This window comes from Excalfactoria chinensis, chromosome 12, assembly GCF_039878825.1.
Source record: "Excalfactoria chinensis isolate bCotChi1 chromosome 12, bCotChi1.hap2, whole genome shotgun sequence".
NCBI classification, from domain to species: domain Eukaryota; kingdom Metazoa; phylum Chordata; class Aves; order Galliformes; family Phasianidae; genus Excalfactoria; species Excalfactoria chinensis.
The window spans coordinates 12,259,224-12,279,279 of NC_092836.1; the positions used below are offsets into that span (position 1 = coordinate 12,259,224).

Here is a 20,056-nt window from a genome sequence, read left to right on the forward strand (position 1 = left end):
TCACATGTATCTCACCACTGATTTTGTAGGGTCACAGTATTTAATAACAAGCATGACAAAAGCCGTTGAATTGTAATCACAGATTTTGAGATATTGGAAGAACAGTAATACAAAAGTCATTCCCTAAAAAGAACTTGGAAACAGTTATTTCTACAGATCAGCCTTTTGGGAATCTATGTAAGATGAAATCCTGAGTCAATTCTCAGTCTCATAAAAAAAATCTCATTCATAAAAAATCCTAACTACTCTGTTGGTGCAACTCTTAGACTGATTTCCTACAGTTCACATGAATGTAACAGAAGAATAATTTCATGCATTTTTACTGACTCTTTGCTAGAAATTCATATTCTCAGAACAAGAAGAGAATCCTTTTCTGGGCTGATGCTATTCAACAGATGGGATACTCAGAGATGTAAAGATTTTCCCATTCCAGTGCATGTCCATAAGCCAGATTGTGAATTCAAGCATCTCAGTGCTGCAATTCTTGCTTCACAGCTAAGCTCTGATAGCTGAAGAGACAACTATACACAACACAGAAGTACAAAACTTGGAAGCCCCTATAGTTAAATCTCACAATAATAAGAAGGAGAGGATAACATCTGCTTCATGAGCAGGACTTGATTTTGGTAGCTTTCTGTGCTTTGCAAACCTCTAATTGTGGCTGCAGCTATATCAATATTATCTTTAATCGTTACAAGGACAAACTATGCCTACTCACTGTGGCTTTGGTCTTATTTATTCACACCAGCATAGACATTGTGGCAGTTGAGATCCAAAATACTGAGAGCTGAAAAGTGTTACATAGATGTTAACTGGGATCATTTGAGTAGAACAAATGTGAAACAACTCCTGTACTGTGTCCAATGTTTAATTACATCCGTACTCACAGATGTTGAAGGGCTTCTGGGCTAAACAGCATGCTCAGATACACGTGCAAGTCCTTACTTACGACAATAGGAGTAGATCTTGTGTGTCTGACAGCAGAAGTGGGCTTTGAGTATATAATAAATTGTTTGTATCATATTGATTATCGAGGCTTTATTTATTTCAATTATATAGATTCCATATTGTACATCCAAAAAGCAAAAACAAAATCCAAAAAGCAACCACATTAAGTGCTTTATAAAACATTCAGATTTTTGCAGCAAAGCCAGCAATGGAAGCATCCATGTCTTAAAAATTCAGATAAGTAGAAAGCAAGTCAAAATCCCAGCGCTTAAGCAAGCAGAAGACTCCATACACACTTGAATAAACTGAAAATGGAGATCTTAAACCATAGTTAGGACAGGAAGTAATAAAGTACTAAGAAGTCTAACCTCTCATTCTGTTATTACACTTTAGGGGACTAGTGTTAATTTCTACACAGGAGTTCAATGTGTGAAGAATATGTTTATGATAAAGTTTGGGAAATAATGGCAGAGAAAATAAAGATTCAATTTCCAGCAAGGAATGGATTTTGTTCTCATAACAAAAATAGCAGTTATTTCTATACCTGGATATCTTCACTTACGTGTCTATTTTTCTATGAAGATTACTCCTTACAGTAAATTTACATATTCGTATGTAACATAAATGCAAGGCGATCAAATGTCAAGTATTTCATGTACCTACAATTCATTCTTCTCTAGTTCCATCCTAGTTTACTGCTAAACTAATTTCTCAGTAAAAGTTATTCAAGGGCATAGAAGCAATTCACCAGCTTGTAAGAATGACATTCATTTATGCCATTTTCTTTGGTCATATACTGAATCTACCTTCACTTTTATCTCTGTCTGAGACCCCTGGGTGAAGTATAAAATAGCGATTGAAGACTGAAGCCAATCCCATTCGCAAGATTACTATAAAGCACTGAAACAAATTAGTAAGGGACCCATTGGGAAAGATAGAAACTAGGAGCTCTACCAACTTGCACTGATTTAAGTGAAGGAGGAAAAGAGCTAGATTTAGCCTGTGTGCTGTTAATCTACTTAGGCCAGTATAAATTGTGTGGTGATATTATAGAGTAGTTAAAACCTGGAAAGAAATGATAGCCAATGAAATTTTTCAAATACCTGGACTGCGAATAAAGAATCTTTTAGTCTGCTCAGAACTCAGTGCTAGCTCTAATAGTCTTTTGTTTGTGGAAAGAACAGAGGAAATGATTTTATTTGGAAACCAGAATGAGATTTATCTTACCTACTATCTTTTATTTGAGGTTTGGCCAAACTGTTATAGCACTGGGTGATTCAAACAATGTGCAGTGTGTACAGTTTAAGGACTGAATCACATTTTTTCACCACCTCCCATGCAACCATTTACATGTGCCATTCGTAAGCTCTTAGCTTTGATTTCTTTTTTCCCCTTCTATTTTTTTTTATTTTTTTTTTAACACGAGCAGTCCCAAACCATCTGCACTAAATACGGCCACGTGTTTATTAAGTCAAAGTATAGCCATCTGATCACAGAAGGAGCAAGCTACATCTTAACAGCTGCAAGCCTTGGGTCTAAGGTGATTGCAGTTTCTCAGACGTGCTCCATCTGGATAACTGGGAGGTATGAGAGAGTAAGTTGCTCTGATAGCATCAGGGTAACTTCAGATTGCCTTGAAAGCATCACTAAACTTCAGTGAACTTGCCTAGCCCCATTTGTGGAATCATCTGGGAGAATATACGATAGCAAGAAAGTATCTAATAGAAGACAACCAAAAGCTTACATTTGTAGAACACTCATGGGTATCAAGTCAGAAAGAAAGTTGCTTGCTATACAAAGGTCCTTTTAAAATATATATATTTTAAGTAACATTATGATTACCTTAGGAAAAGAAGAACTTCTCTTTCCAAAGGGAGACTTTCATGATAAGCCTATTATTTAAGTCATTAATCCTGAAGTTTCTAGGTTATGGTTGGCAGTGAAAAACAGTTATTTTGGACTCATTTTTCATGCCAGATAGCAGTGAAAAACTGCCACACTATAAAATTTCCAGCAATACTGCAGAGAGAAGCTGACAACAGGAGCCATATCATTCACTGGGGTAAAGAGAAAAACACAATTTGAAGTTTCCAGGAAGAGAAAAAGCAGGAACAATCAAATGTTCCACATATACAGAAGAACCTCCTAGCAAAATAAAAAATAACAATCTTGTTCCACATGTATTTGTATTTCTCTATTTACAACCATAACATATGTGTTTGCATTACAGATACTGCAGAAATGGTCGCATCGATGAAACAACATATGGAAATACATAGCGGGAGGTAAAAAGCAAGGGAACAGAAAATAGCTCTAAGTCACACATCTACAGACTGGACAAAGAGTGCATTGGCTGAACTCGCATTTTCAGGTGGACTGCAGTTGTCTAGCAATGCAACATGTATGCAATTTACTAAGCTGGATAAAAAACAACCTTTCTATTTAGGATTTTATTTGCATTCTCAGGACCTTATCATTTGGGATTATGTAAAACTGGCAGCTGCTTATAATTATTTGGGGTTTGAGTAGAAATAATTAAAAACATCTGCCTTTATCTTAATACTACCAGACTTTAACCCATGAGCTCAGTTATACCTAACTTCAAAGCTGAAAGCAAGGAATAAAAGAAAGCTTCACATACTGCTAACAAATTTTCAGTGATTCATTTATATGTACAACCAGTTATTCAACAGCCTTCAAACCCTTAATTATCTTTTAAATATATGTAATTTTGCACTTCTAATTAGACAGCAATTTAATGCTCTCACAGGGATTCAGATGGGCTGTCTTTTTTAAAATGTAAACTCCAATAGGAATAATCATTGGCATTCAAGTGATTGAATTCTTCAGTTATTTAAATGAACGTGAGGCATTTACACTGTTCAAATCATTTAAATATTCTGCTGTCAGCTACAGCTGTAGAGTTTTATGGAGTCGCTGAATAAAGCAAGGGTAAGTGTAGGTTATCTTACGTTCCAGGCGGGACTCCCCAGAGAGAAATGAGATTTGCTGCTTATGAAAGGCTAACACTGCTTAAGTGGGGCATTAATGTTTCCCCTGAGACTCGCGTTTCTCTGTTTTTCTATATTAGGAGAAACAAATTTTCCCAGAATTTACAGCTACAAAAGACTTAATATTGGTCTAGCGATCTTTAAATACACCCACGTCCTTCAGCTAAATGCAATATATCATGATAGTCAACAAGTTTTAAATGGCAAATTACTCAGGCAGCTAAACCACCAATGTATTCCACTGAAGGTATTACCGTATATTCAGGGACTTTGATTTCTATTGGTAACGCTGCCAATTAATACTGATCAGAAGCAAATTAAGATGTGAATCGTTTTAAAGAAAACAACTTGCCAATTGGTTTACAGTGATAAAAAGTGCATTCACATACAACCATTTGAAAATTACCACAACTTGTCTTCCATGGCTTATCCTGATTAGGAATATCTGCCTTGCTTTCCTTGGGGGAACAGAAAGCTTTAATTTCAATTCAGAAACATTATAAAACCCTCAGTCATCGTAGATGTTATTGGATTAAGGAAAGGGATATCATAATCGACTCACGTAATTGGTAAAACAGTCCTCATTTTACTTTTATAAAAAGAATGGTAGAATGTGAATAAAATATGTGATTTGATTCTGTCACAGATATATTTCTTTAAACACATATTTTCTTTAGGTCTGGAACCTGAGCTTCTTGGCCAGGAACTCTGAGCATTCTACCTTAAACGAACCTGATAATTACTGAAAACGAAATTCCTCTTTATTCCCTAAACAGAAATACAACTCCTATTGCCAGCTCCGAATCACCAAGGCTGCAGACTTCACAACAGCTACTAGCAGCCCTGCTATTCTTCAGTGAAAACCACACAAATGTTATGAAGGTGGAGCAAAAGTAAAACAAGATCAGATTCACAAAGGTGTCCTTCAGTGACTACAGCAGGCGCTGCTCATTCAGTGGCATTCTTTAACTTCCCTATAACCCCACCAAGCCTTCATCAGAGGGCAGTTTTCCTCCAGCACTTCCATTTAACAAAGTGCAGCGACAGCTTTGTAAGAACAGATCAGCCACAACTAACACAGCAGTTGTTTTTAAGTACACGTAAAAAGCCTGCATCATCTGTTTGCTATCCATCCTTTGCCTTCAATGCACTCATTTCATTGACAATCTTCAACGTGATAAATAACAACAGGACATTCAGCTATAGTTTCTGGAATTACCATGAAAAAGAGGGGAAGGGAAGGAGAAGGGAGGAAGAAAAAAAGGGACCTGTCAGTTCTGCAATTAAACACGAAATGAAAAGTAGCATTAAAAAGTAGAAGTTAAACTTACTCAGGTGGTCTGGAATTAAAAACGAGATTAAAAATGACAGTAATAAGAAAGAGCTTTGAGATAGAACAGCACGGGGAGAAGGGCACTTTTCAGTGCTATTCCCGTCCCCAAGACACAGCCCAGAGACTTTCAGGCCGCCCCGCCGGGCGGTGCTGGGGCGCCACCTAATGGCCACTGTCCGGCAGCGCAGCGGGGCAGCCCCGCGGGAGGGGAGGGGAGGTCGCGGGCTGCGCGGTGGGGAGGCGGCTAGGAAAGACGTTGGGAGTCATTGGGAGGGTAAGCTGGCGCAGGTCGAGGTGGGTTAGGGAAAAGAAGGGCGGAAAGGGGGGTAAGAAACCACGTTTCTGTGCAAATGATGCATAAGGGTAAAGTGCACTCAATCGTAGAACAAAAAGGACCTCAATAAAAAGGGATTTTTTAATTTTTTTTTTTTTAGGAATTTCCAAGGGATACTTTATGCCCTGGATATCATGACCTGTGTCCTGCCCTCTGCACAGGAAAGTGCTGTTTGGAACAGCCTTCTATGATGTAGTGTTGCAGACATGGTTGGACAAAGAAAGGGTTACTGATGTTGTCTACCTGGACTTGTGCAAAGCCTTTGACATGGTCACACATTATCTCTAAGGTCACCCTTTGAATCCGTATGTTTGGTGTATAAGGAATTGGTTGAATAAGTACTGTGCCCAAGCCTAGTGCTCCCAACACAAAAAAAGACAAGGATTAGTTGGAATGGGTCCAGGCCATGAAGATGATCAAAGGGCTGAAGCACCTCTCCCCTATGCAGAAAGGCTGAGGAAGTTGGGCTTGTTGAAGAAGGTCCCTGGGTGTCCTCATTGCAGCCTTCCAGTACTTGAAGGGAGGGGATCAAATTTTTACAATGCCTAATAGAAATAGGATGAGGGGAGATGGCCTTAAAGTAAAGGAGAGGGGAAAAAAAAGAAAGATCTGCACTAGCACTGCTTGAGATGCACCACCCACAGCCTCACTGTGCTCACATCCACTGTTTGATCTCCATAAATGTTCAGCAAGCATCGATTAATATCAATGGGTGCTTTTCTTGTCTGCATGGAGGAATTCAGAGACATACCTGTGCTTCATAAGCACTTCCACATCAGATGTCATTTTGTCACACTGTCCCCTATGCTGCCATCTGTCACATGGCAACAAAACATAGCAGGTTATTGGTAGGAAGGTTCAACCCCTTGTGCCATCTCACCAACATCCACCTCTGACATAGTGGGCCAGCATCACAAAATAGGAGGCATTACTTTCAGAGCAGGCCTCGTATTTCAGGATAGCTCTTTAGTCAGCTATCCAGATCCAGTTTTATTTGCCTGTTTTCACATACTTACTGTTACGATGTTCACAGAGTGTTTTGCCACTGTTACAATAGTATCAGGATTTGTCCTGAAATATCAATCTAAGGGCTCAGGCCAGCACTTCACTCTCAAAAACTCCACTAAAGTAAAAAAAAAAAAGCAAAAAACAAACAAAAAAAAAGACTCCCATTATAGACTACTGACAGAACCCAGAGGTAAAAATGAGTCTTCCAAAAAATAAAATGAGCAGACCACGAATATATATCACTGTGACTTCCCTACAGTTGACAGCTTATGGACGACTGCCCAATGTTCTGATTTTGGAAAGAGAGACTGTTGTGTAAGGTAATGAAATAAGTGCCTTCAAGACGTATCCTGGGGCTAGGGATAGTAACAGAAAAGCAACTTCTGCCTCATCAATATGTGGCACCACAACAGAAATAAGGAAATCAGACAGCAGCCTTTGTATAATTGAAACTATCCATTGTTCCTGGATTTTATTGCCTTCTGAATATTAAAATTTCTATTCTATAAAGAATATATACTATTCTTTTTGGAACAATCCTTGAAGTAATTTGCCAGAAGAAAAACGGCACGATACAGTGATTGTATGTTGTCTAATTCTTCTAATGTTAAGTAGGGAAATTTCAAATACATATACCTATAGATTTGCAAATATAGGCTGCTTGATGTACCTGCCATACCCTCTGGATAGTTTTAAAGCATGCAGAGTTAAGAATAATAATTGTAAGTGTAGTGGTGGCCATTCTTGAAGTAAAACAAATCCCATCACATTTTCCTTTGCAACAGCTACAAAACTTTGAAGACAACTTCTCCGCACAATGGTACTTCACACAGAAAGAAAGGATCATATAAAAAGCTTATGCAATAGAAAAACAGCATCTATTTCATCTCTTTAACCACTGAGGACAATTAGCATCATTAGGTTAAAAAAATTCAGGTAGCATGAATACGTTAGCAATACATACAGAATGCCAGTACAGTCACATCTCATCTAATTCATGTGCCCATTTGGCTCATTTAAACAATCCTTAGGTTATGTATTTGATACACCTGTATGTGAGCTAAAATTATAGCCACCTGACGTGGGTAAGGTACCAAAGCAGTGAAGATACAGCAGAAGAAACCTAAAGGTACACTAAAAACCTCTGTATGTAACCCAGGTGCTCTAAGGAGGTTAGTACAGCCTCTATTGCTGCCTCTGCTCAGCTACAGTTACCAAAGATAGCTCAGCAGTCAAGAAAGCAAAGAACATGGAAGAAAGGACAAATAAGTGGTGAGAAAGATAGAGAGTATAGAAAAGCAAGTACAGAAAAGTACAGCAATATTGAAAATACTGGATGTTTATTATGGTGAGATGTTTCAACGAGATAACAATTACAAATCATTATGCAAAGTAAGTAAGAAATGGAAAAGAAAAGATACATTAGGAGCTTCTGCTTTCCCTGTCTGTGAAAACTACTTCTAATGAAATTTAAAACCAGAACTAAAAATAAAACCTCTGCATAAAACAGTTACAATATGGAAAAATCATTACTATGAGAAGTTACGCTGACTGCAAAAATGAGTATGTTAGTATGGATAACAGAAGAATCCACTCTAACAGGCCTTAATGTTTAAAAATGAGAACCAAATGTTTCCAAGCAGAAGCCTATCTGAGTCATGCTAACTACTGTGAGACTTCCCTACATCCTCTTACTCAGTTCCTGCATCTTCCTCAGGAGCAATCTCATGCTGGACACTGCCAGTAATTGGAGTCAGAAGATTCTTTTAGTATATACTTGAGATGTATGCACTGTCTTGTAGAGACAAAATGCATTAAGAGAGGAAATACTTAGGGACTGATTCAGAGCTCGCTATCTTCCTTAAGAATAAACTGATTCTACTGGGGCTGGAAGTTTTTTATTCCCTAGCTGCTATATATTCGGATGGCAGAGGCCCTGTTCCCCATAGAGCAATAGGATAAAAATTCATCTCCATTGGAAACAAATATTTCAGCAAAAAACAGTCACTGAAGCATGCTAATTCAACTGACTGGGATCTGATGGTGGGTTAATTTGCAAAAGTCATTTATGAGAATTATGTTGCTTATTGGTCAGTAATTTGACATATCCTAAGCACATACTGGCTTCCTTTCCAGGTCTGTGAGAAATTCTACCAGAACCATGAGAGATATTCTTGATTGAAGAAAAATTATAATGATACATATGGCATCCATGTGTACGCAGCAGTGGAATCATTAATACCAATGCTTTACTAAGAGTTGATAGTGATGGAACACTTGCACGTGCTGTTATTAAACAATGATGCAATCAAGAATGTAGCAATTCTCGTGGGCGTTAAGCTTATAAACACTTGTGTAGCAGGCACTTCTATTTTTCTTACGGTGATTAATGCAAAGACAATGATAAGGGAAAATAAAGGCAGAATTGGCTGCTAGTTCTCTTTTAGTATGAATATCCCTGGTGCCCCTATTTTGCTTATAAGTATGCTTTATTGAAATTTCTGTACACATATTGAATTAGCTTTAACACTTTAACATGACAAATAGGGGTTATTACACAGCATTCCATTTCAATATAAAATGAACATAATTACAGCAATTTTTGGCTTTGCCATTTTGCAGCAATAGAGGCCTGCATCCCATCCCTTCAAGCAACCAGTATGTTTATTTTCCATGATGTTTTTTATGCTAACCTTTGTTTCCAGAGGTAAATCTATCAAGCATTATAAAGTGATATAAAGCGTTATAAAGTATATCATCCGATCAATATATTCTTTACGTTAAAAGATAAACAAGAGCAATGTATATATCTAGATAAAATAGATTGGTAATTAGTATTCTTACCAAAGGCCGAAGTTCTGGATGAGTCAAAATATATCCATTGTTGGTAATTGCAAAAGCATATCCATGAATACCTAACTGTAAGAGTAAATGAGAAAGAAATACTGATTAGCACGGCCTACAGTAAATTCTTAAACAAAAGCAGGCAAACATTTAGTTATCCAAGGCTTAAAAATGGTATTCATAACGCTCACCCAGACAGTATTTCATTAAAATATATGCAGAGCTTTGATCCCTGACATTTTTGCAAATAAGAACCTGCCATTGTGATGAATTCAGCATATAGCACAACTTTAAAATGTCACAGACACATTTTGTTATCTAGGACACTCACTTCTATGTTCCTTGGAGTGAATTAGATACCTACTCGTACATAGCATGTCCCACACAACGTGTGTCAAATCAAAGGTATGCTGACACCTTCACACATTCCCAGGAGCAGCTAGGTTTGGTTTACCTCACTTGTTCAAGTGATGTTGTAAAAGAAGCACTTAAATCTATGATACTGGAAGTAGTTACACAGACCAAGCAGTTGCCTGCCATAGATGCTATTTACATTTAGCTCTCTGTTAATTCAGATTCACTAGGAGACACAGAAGAAGGCATGCACCTATAAATTAATGTAATCTACATGTTTGCACCAAGTGGAATTATGGGACATCATACAAGAGCAATGAAATGCTTTATGAAGCCAAACGGGATATGTAATCAAATTTAACACTGTACTTATTTAAATAACACTACCACTCTTTTAACAATATGTCTATTACGCAGTTGACTGCACCCACCGAGTGCCTAAATACACCTGCAAATCATTCATCTGGTCATTTGAACATCCCTTCTTAGCATAATTGTGATGCTAATACAGAATCTTTCGGCACCTTCAGTGTGCAACTGACTTCTGCCATGCCGAGGGCATGCTTGCTATGCATCCTCACTCACTGCTTTCCAATTGTGAAGCAAAGTAATGTGACATTCCACAGAGCTGTGAAACTGCTCAATGTGAAAGTGATTCAGTTTCAATAGCCATATCTTTATGTAAGCAACTTGATTTGTTGAGGGACCAAAACAAAACAAAGGAAAGCCCACAACCCAGACATATTCTGCTTTGGTGTTTGTTCCATGTTTCTCCCCGCTAACAAACTTTTGAAAACAGAATTGTTCCCTTGTTCCCTATGAATAATCTGAGCAAAGAGCAAACTGTCCTTATTCAGCAATGTGCCTTACCAAGATATTCAAATTCAATTCAAGCTTTTTTTTGTTTGCTTGTTTCCTCAACTTTAGTCCATTCTTAGATGTTTTGCTGAAGTGGGTCCTCAGGACTTTGTCTGGCATAAAGCAATGTGAGAAAGGTTGACAAGCTAGAATCATTTCTAAGAGATAAATAGGACAGCAATTCTATGGGCTTCTGTAATTTTCTGGGAATATACAACAAGGTATTACATCATAGCAAGGTCACAGAGAAAACATGCCAGGCAGATTTATACCATACCTGTCTGTGAATGATTGTATATGGTCAACTGTATCTGCTATAGAGAAGATTGTTTCATAAATTAGCAGTTTTCCTAAAGCAATAAACTTCTGCGAAAGTAATAGAAGGTGATATGTTCTTGGCATCTCTTCATAAAGGAGAACCAAAATAATAACAGTGAACATATTTTACCTATTATAGTATGACAAGTGAACTGGCTGTTGGCTAAATATCAGATCTTGAGTATAACTGCCTGTGTTGATAACTGCAGAATGATGTCCAAGCAATGGATGTCAGGTAACAAAACAAATGTGGGTGGTACACTTCACAGCATAAAAAGTATTTGCTGATTTGAAGTATACCAGCACAGCAAGGGTAGTATCCATTGTGCATTGTGCAATACATGAGACTGTACATTTTGCACATAAAATGCTATGGTTTGAGAGGGAGTACTGCTTATGGCTGCACTTTTAAGCGTAAACTCTCTAAATGACAAACTGAGAAATGAAAAAATTCCCTTACAGTAAAATGCCACATGAAAAGTAAATCCAACTCTGCCTTATTAAGAACAAACTCCCATTGACATCTGGGGAAGTTTAGTCTGGAAAATGACTGCTGAAAATAGCTCATTGTTATTATTCATCTTCCTCGGCATAAAACCCATCTCATCCAAGCTGAGAGAATTCCAGGTCAGCAGAATTCTATTTCCAACCAATCATTTTATATCCCTGTGTGAATTTTATTTCACATACTGCCTCTGCAGGAATGGGTCCCAGGGGAGATTATGCTCTTGCAATTGCATGGTCTTTTTACTGTTCAGAAATGTTTATGGTATGTGAGACTGGAAGTTATAACTCAAATGATTTCACTAACGTAATTGTATTGCATGATATTGATGCCTCTTATAATAATCTTCTCTTGCATTACATCCTGCAGTTTAAAATGTACTTTCAAACAGTCTCATATTCAGAAACAGGATTGTATATTACTTCCTCAGAAAACTAAGTCTTTACAAATATTATATCATATGAATAAACCAGAAATTTTAATCTCCTTGCCTATCTTCTCCTTTTCTGAATCACTCTGAATAAATCTGCTGCAGTACCTGTCATTCAGGGCCCACACTCTACACTATGTGTATTCAGAACATGTCCAAACCTTACAGAATCCTTCTGAATAATACTCTATGATTTGGCCATTATTATATAGAAATGAACAGCCAGGCTTTCACCAGTCATACCTTCAGTTCCTACAACATTGTTCAACTTTTTCATTGCAAATGAAACTCATTCTATCCTTAGCTTATAGGAAGGTGACAACAAAAGATGTTCATTGCTCGAGATTTTGCATACGTATTCTTTTTCTCTGCCACCTCCTAGTGACTCTGCATACACAAATGGTATAATCTATATTGTGGTTAATTAACTTCAGTGGTTCCTATATTGAAATTGTACTGTTATTTATCCTGACCTGGAATGTCTCTCTTTACTAAGTCCTCATACCAAGGTGTCATCTGCTGCCTCTTCTCATACCCTGCAAACCTCTTTCCAATTGGGACAGCCTGTCTGTTCTGCATTTGCATGGGTGTCTATCCCAATGGGATGAAAGTTCCAAGAAATTATTGCCATACACCTTATCAATATAATTTTCATTACTTTACGTGTCTTTTCTTTTAAATCAAATTCTCATTTAACTTAAACCACCCAACTGTGGCATATTGATCTACAAAATAATTTGCTAATTGCCAGCGTATTAAAATTAGAATTAAAATGGACAGAATTAAAATGCAATTACAGTGTGACCAAATATGATTTAGCAGACGGTTGTTAGACTTAGAGTACTATGGGTAGACTGTGGTTGGACTTGATGATCTTTGAGGTCTTTTCCAACCTGGGTAATTCTATGATTCTATGATTCCACTAGGATTTGTCTAGAAAACATTCATTTAATTTTGTGACTAAAGCAGTACTGCAACAAGACATTTCAGAGATCCAGAAGTGATGAAATACTAATGTGATAAATCAAATTTAAAAGAAAAGTAATTGTATATTTGTATATTCTTGAAACTTTTACTTTTTTTTTGTTTGTTTTACCTTTTTTTTTAAAAAACTTTTTGTTGTTGTTGTTATAAATATCTCACAATAGATGAAGTGCTGCATGTTTGCAAATTTTGATTAAAAAAAATATTTAAAGCAGAATTATTGCTGACTTTGGAAAACAACATAGAGGGAAAATATTTTATGAAGACTGGGTAGGAGGGAAAGAACCACTGGTCTGGGTGGGCAGTTGCTAAAATACACTGTTTGCCCTAACTCAGTTTGGTACAGGAAAGATGCATAGGCAGGAATCCTATGGGCAAGATTTTTGAATGCTCTTCATACAAAATTATTTAAATTGTGTGGTGTTCTAGTTTTATTGGATGGTTGAATGGCCTCATTCATTTTATTAAAGATGACCTTTTAGAGCACATTGAGATGTGCAGAAATTTGAAGATGAAGCCATACGTGAATTTTGGCAGGAATAATTGGCTATATATAGCTAAAACTCCTGAGGAAAATGGGTGACACAATGAAACTAAGTCAGTATAAATCTAGAATTGCCTTCTAGTTCTCTTTTTGTATAAATAAATGCTAAATAAATGATATTATATCACATATGCTGAGTAAAAACAACATAACAACATTAGTGAATTACCTTGTATTTTGGAATAGCTTTTAGAAGTTCTTTAACTGGGACATCTGTGCCAACTACTCCTAGGAGAATCCCTTTTGATCTCTGAAAAGAACAATAAGACATATACTGAGAAACATAATAGTAATTAACATTCCTACCACTAATTTAGCATTGTAGCTACTCTAGAGAAGTGAATAGATAACATAGAGAGCATTTAAAAGGTAGAGAAAGCAGAGGCTGGTACTGTTAATCCAATCAAGCAGTCATTTAGTCAATAGTGGTTCTCCCTTCTGCTTTATCTGCAATTCAGATGGACAAGGTATTCAAAATTTCAATAGTTACTGAGTCCCTTTACAAAAAATCTCCCCATGCGAAACAGTCTCCAAACAAAAAAATTATGGCTAAAATGTGTTACTCCCTTCATTCAAAATTTACCCTGCCATTCAGTAGGCAACAGAGAAGGACTAAGCATAAAAGAAAAAGTATGCAGAATTTTCTTTAATAAAGTCTTAAATTAGCAAATGTAAACACACATACACATAATGTATGCACAGGTAATTAAATTCTGAATCTACACAATAGAAGCCTACCAGTACAAAGAAGGAAAACTATATGGACTATCTGCTGTAAGAAGATAACATAGAAGAAAGAATGTTTTTGCCTGAGTTGGTGTCTAGGGTATAAGTATTTGGGGTTATTTGTCCACATTTTTATACCAACACGGGGATAATAACTCTAGACTAAATAAGGAGAAAATAATAAAAATTTACAGAGCAGGCTACAACACTGTTAGATTCCTAAAAGCAGCTTCCCAGCAGTCACCCTGTGATCACACAGCAGAAACAGTCTGAGTACTTACAGTCTCGTTTTGCTTACTAAATACTGGCATGGCAACAGTTGTCATCAACACCAATCCCTGATCGTCAGCAAGCTATATTTAAAAAAGAAATAATATCTCTAAGAACAAAGGAATAATTACAGGCGTGATTGCATTTTTCAATTACTTTTTCTTCGTTAAAGTGAGAGAAGGCAATTTATCTAAATGATGCTTATCAATTTAGTATTGCAGTCAGTCCAGCCCAGCCCCACCCTGTTCCATCTCAACTACAGAGGCCCTACCCACCCCACCATCTGGACTGGCAGGAAAGATGCCTCTTCTTCATTCCTATTGCAATTTCCCGTGAGAGACACGAAGGGGCTGGAATGTGGATTGTGGAAGCAGCATGTGCAGTAGCAAAGCAGCTGGAGCTCTGTTCCACATCTTTCCCAGTGTCAGCTCTGCCAAGATTGCCTTGGGTTGTATTCTCCCAGCAAGGAACAAGAGGTCATGAGTCGCATGCACTTTGTTTCTGGTTCAGATTGAGATCTCATCAGCTAGCACCACAGCAGAAAGGATGACGGCCAGTTATGATCCCAGGAGCATCTTTGCTCTATCCGGTTTCAGTTTGCTGGACTAAGTGGTAGCATGAAGCATTAGCTGATGCTGCACTTCAGGTTGCAACATATTTCTTCAATTTAGTAAAAAAACAGATCTCCTGACCTTGGTTCCATTCAAGAGAAACATACAGAATGCTTATCGTTGGCCACAGCAGAGTGGCTTTGCTCAGACTATTGTCTCTTCGTGCTCTCTGACTATATCTCTCACTGCATCTCTGCCATAAGGCAAGTGTTAGTTGCCGTGCTCAAGAAACAAGCACAGCTCTGTTTGCTTGTGGATCTTCATCCTCTACATGTAAAAGATAATGCAAGGAGGAAGTTTAGAGTTACTGTTAAACACTTTCTGCCCCTATAATTTTGGAAGATAGTTAAAGTTTAAAAAGCTTATCCTACTTATAAAAGCATGACATATCCAGTTATAAACACAACTGTATTGTGATTTATAATTTCTAAGGACAATTCAGTTCTGCTAAATTGCATCTAAGGACAATTCAGTTCTGCTAAATTCCATCTGTGTTTAGCAAAATTCACAAAGAAAGACAACCTTAACGAAAAAATTTAGAGGTGAGAGTCGTACTGATTGCAACAGCAATTTTGTCTTACTGCTGCTCCATCACTATCATATTTCCTGTACTCAGGCAGTATTTTAAAACACTTCTATTTGTAAGAATTTGTGCAATTTTTTTTCCTAACAATATATATATATTTATTTATTAAATAATAAAATAGGTATCAAGTCTCTAAATTTTCAGAACAAAAAGCCCACATATTGTTACCACAATGTTTTATGAATCATGCTTCACATCAATAAATTAGACAAGGAAAATCCAGAACTTCACATGGCTTGCAGCTCCCAGTCTGTTGGGAGGAGGGTTTCAGTTTCCCGAACTGAAGCATGGCACTAACTTATGGTGAGGAAGAATGTTTGCAGACATCAGACAAACACAAATGAGTTTTAGGATCAAGGTTTACATCCAATAAGGAATCAACGGGGACATGAGGTGGAACCAGCTCATGATCATGTTTTATTATTTGTCTTGTTTTCCCTTTTGATAAATACCTAAATTCCAGTCCTGATCCTTGATCTATTAAACAAGAGTAAATTATTAAGAAACAAACAGAAGAAGTGCCAACCCAACAAAACACTGAGTTCAGGGGTTGCACTAAAAGCAGCTGAATTAGCCCAGGAATATACCCTCTTTGGCTGGAGTAGCACGGTTAAGCACACAGACGTGATTGGTATGAACAGGAGCCTGCTGCGGTATGGATGTTCAATAGTCCTGAACACATGTACACCAGGAACTAAAAAAGCGTTCTGCTGATTATGGGGTGACATCTTGGAGCGTTTAGAGATTGTATATGATTGCCCAGGGTTGTTCATCTCTGACATTATGCATTTGTCAAGTATCATTATGGTATTATTTTACCACGAGCCTACTTACTCTCAAGGGATTACTAGAAACAATTTATCAGATAGGATGCCAGCCAAGGGACTTGTCAGTAAAGTTTTAGGGTGTTTGAAATTCTTTAAACGGGGGAAAAAGAATAGTATGGAGTTTCTGGGAAATTCTAAGAGAACTGACCATGAACTCTCGAAAGTAACTACTATGGAAGCATGCAGATTATTACTGCCCTGTAACTGTAATAACTGTAAGTATCTACAATTGCTAATGCAATCATTTTTTATGGAAGTGCTATTTAATTTTTTGATAGGTTTTCAGCTTTTTTTCTTTTCTTTTTGGTAGATGGGCAGTTTGTTGGCTGCTTCTGTAAGGGGAGTCAGAAAATAACTGGATGATCGATGACTCGTGTTTGAGATGTTTCATCAAGTTACCAACTTATGCTGCAGTATTCACTTCTGCTAGATTGGGAGGAGTTATCTCCAGGGGAAGAAGACAACTTTATTCCCTGGGCAATGACATTTTGACAAAGTACTTTGAAATAGTGGAATGGTAGCCACTGGGTATTACTGCTTGGGCAGTTACTGCTTGACTCAGCGAAAAAACTGCAAAGGAAGCCATGACCTAAGAATTCTGCATTGTTCTTTTTAAGTCTGATAATTTATAACATATAACAGAACTCTGTGACAGCTTATGCAAATGTTCAAAAAATTTAGTAATTCTGGGAAACAAACAAACATCTGCAGGCCTGAAAGGAAATAGGAGAAGAGGGCAAAGAAATAGGTCAAAGTGAAGGTTTGTTGGCCTGCACAGCCATATGCCCTGTGCAAAAGCTGAAAAGTTGGGTTGAACATTGCTACATTCAAAGGGACTAAAAATGGGGTGAAAATTTGGTGCACGGGAACACTGAAACCTCTGTGACAAGGCATCAGTGTTGAAACTGGCTGCCACAGTGTTGAAACTTTATCCATAGCAGGCAGCAGTTCCACAAGTATGTACTTGAAATATGAGTTTCAAGCCGAGGCTTTGTTTTTATTTCAGTACCTATCATCTTCCTAGTCCAGCCCTCTTCTTCCTTTCCCCACTCAGTATAGCCTTGTTTCACCTGGTGTTGTCTTCCGCTCAGACTACTGTACTTTTGTGTTCTGAGCAGAGTCATAAGACAGGCTCGTAGCATCAGATTATTGGAAATTGACCATTAAATTGTTTTATATAGCCTACTGGTATGAAGAATAGATATCATTTTAGCTTAGATATAAATTACGGCCTGGGACCATATAGGAAACTGTGTGAGTGTTAAAAGTTACAAGGATATTTCTATGTTTAGCCACACAGAAACACCAAAAAACATAAGTTTAAAATGCTTACTCAGTTAAAATTGGCAAATTGATTACTCGGTGCTACTAAATATCAAGTCACTTGTTGAGGAGCCTCAGGCAAACACTTGGAGACTAAATTTAAGATCCTGTTTAACATACATGCAGAAATCTTCAAGCAGTTTTCTGAATGGGTCACTCAACCTTATAAACATTACAAAATTGAAAGATAACACCTCATCTAGAAACAAAGGAATAATAAATCAGGGTCAAAATGTTTACTACATGATTATTTTATATCTCATTAGATTCAATTTGGCTTCCAAAAATTTGTAAGAATGCTAAAATTACTGGCCATGCACTTCAGTGAAACAGCAGCTTTGAATTTTTTTATTTTCTATTCCCAGTGACAGTCAATTCAACACTTCAAAGTATAGGAAGGTAAATGATGCAGGTAATGATCAATGATGTTTCCAAATGGCTGAAAGATGACAGCATCAAGATAAAAGGAGGGCAAAGCACTACTTACAGAAGTTAAGGGATAACACAGAAAGAGAGAAGAAAGCTGTCAGGAACTTTTGGGCAACAAACATCATCAAAACATTTTCTATATGGAGGAAATACGATTCTATTCATGAGAGAACCATTAAAAAAAAATTCAATGTTCCTAAACACAACTATCTGCTTCTGATTTATGTTCCTAATTTATTCAGTTCTACCTGTTCATACAAACTAAGTAGAACAAAACATCACAGCAGGAGAAGGACAACAGATTTGAATCCTGCTGCGTTTGTGCAAGAAAGCAAGGAAAGCTTTCCTATTAGGAAACCAAACACCTTGTTGAGCTATTAAAAAAGAATAGCTTTTGTTCATCCATGAATACAAAAACTGCTTTTCAAATGTGTTTCAGTAATAAAGGTCATTTTTGAAGCCAAAGTGGAAAAGTCAGAAAATTGCTAAATTTGAGTTATGAGTTCATTATTGTTATTTTCATTTTCACAGTTATATAGGATGATTATCTAGAAAGATGCAGAAAAACAATACAGATAACATTAAGATATTCACATTCATATATTAGTCTGGATAGTGGCTCTCCTTTAGACTCACTGGGTACTCCTAGATGTATTTTCTTATGAAAGCTACATGACCATATAAATCAGAACCTTTATCACCTGAAATTATAGTGGATTTTTATTATTATCATTATTAGTAATTTTAATATTTTAATTTGTGACATTAACTATTTTAATTATAGGGAATATTGCAGAGCTCCTTTCAGGTCAAATATCGTGCTTCAACAGACATCTAACTCCAACTCCTCATACTTCATTACATCTGCACTCCAAATCTGCATTTTCAACAATTTGTTATTTAACTGTCAAAGACAGACTACAACCTCTGGTCTAGATAGCTAAAACTGATAGCTAATTACCATAGAACACTGACTAAACACAGAGAAGACTGTATCCAAGTGTTTCATATAAAAGACATAACATTTCATCAAGATGACCAAGTATTTATAATGGATATAAAATAGTAAAGGTAAACTCAGAATGACACATTTTTCTTTCAGATCACTAGAAGATTAAAGTGAATGTGTTTAGAGAGACATGACTGTTTGAAATGTTTATAGAGAAAACATTTGCAAGATGATACATAGAATCCAACAAAAATACAGTGCAAGTTCAGACACCATATGGCAAAACATGTACACTAGTGACTAAGTCATTCATACAGGCAAATGCATATCAGTCCTGTGTTGCTTCCCTTCACCTTGCAGATAGGGAGATAGAGATTTTTTTGTTTTGGGAGGTGATTGCCACATTCTGGCTAGCTAGAAGAAAATCTGGATATAGTTCTGTGTGGCACCTAACAGGAGACAATTTTGGTTCTATTAACTGACAATTAAGACTTTTCATTGCTACATGCATACTTGTGGCAAACTATTGACCAGTTTAAGACTGAACAGCAAGCCTCTATATCAGGAAATCTCAATGCACTCAACTGAACTTTAACATCTGAATGGAGTCATAATAAACTCAGACAGGGATATGAGAAAATTACAGCTATGAAGGATTTGCTCAGGTTTAGTTGCCTGAAGAGCAGGGAGGAGTGAATTTAGGTTTTGGGCTATAACATTGGTTTTCATTAGCAGACTGCCACTGAGATGCTCAGCAAGGGAATCCAAGAGAAAATACAAATTCAGATAAGGTAGGATTGAGGGACAGTGAGAAAACACCTAGACTAGAAAAGTCTTCATAATCACATATAAAGTAGCCTCATA

At 37.0% G+C, this 20,056-nt stretch overlaps 1 protein-coding gene across 4 annotated transcripts in view; it reads right to left on the reverse strand.

Moving 5' to 3' along the window:
• CACNA2D3 (calcium voltage-gated channel auxiliary subunit alpha2delta 3) overlaps positions 1-20,056 on the reverse strand; it is a 346,053-nt gene that overhangs the window by 83,618 nt on the left and 242,379 nt on the right. For all 4 annotated transcript variants that reach the window (XM_072347140.1, XM_072347142.1, XM_072347143.1 and 1 more), the window contains 3 exons: positions 14,479-14,550; positions 13,641-13,721; positions 9,479-9,553 (listed from right to left, as the gene is read on the reverse strand). In XM_072347140.1, the coding sequence (XP_072203241.1) occupies positions 9,479-9,553; positions 13,641-13,721; positions 14,479-14,550 (228 nt within the window). The remainder of the gene's footprint in view (positions 1-9,478; positions 9,554-13,640; positions 13,722-14,478; positions 14,551-20,056) is intronic.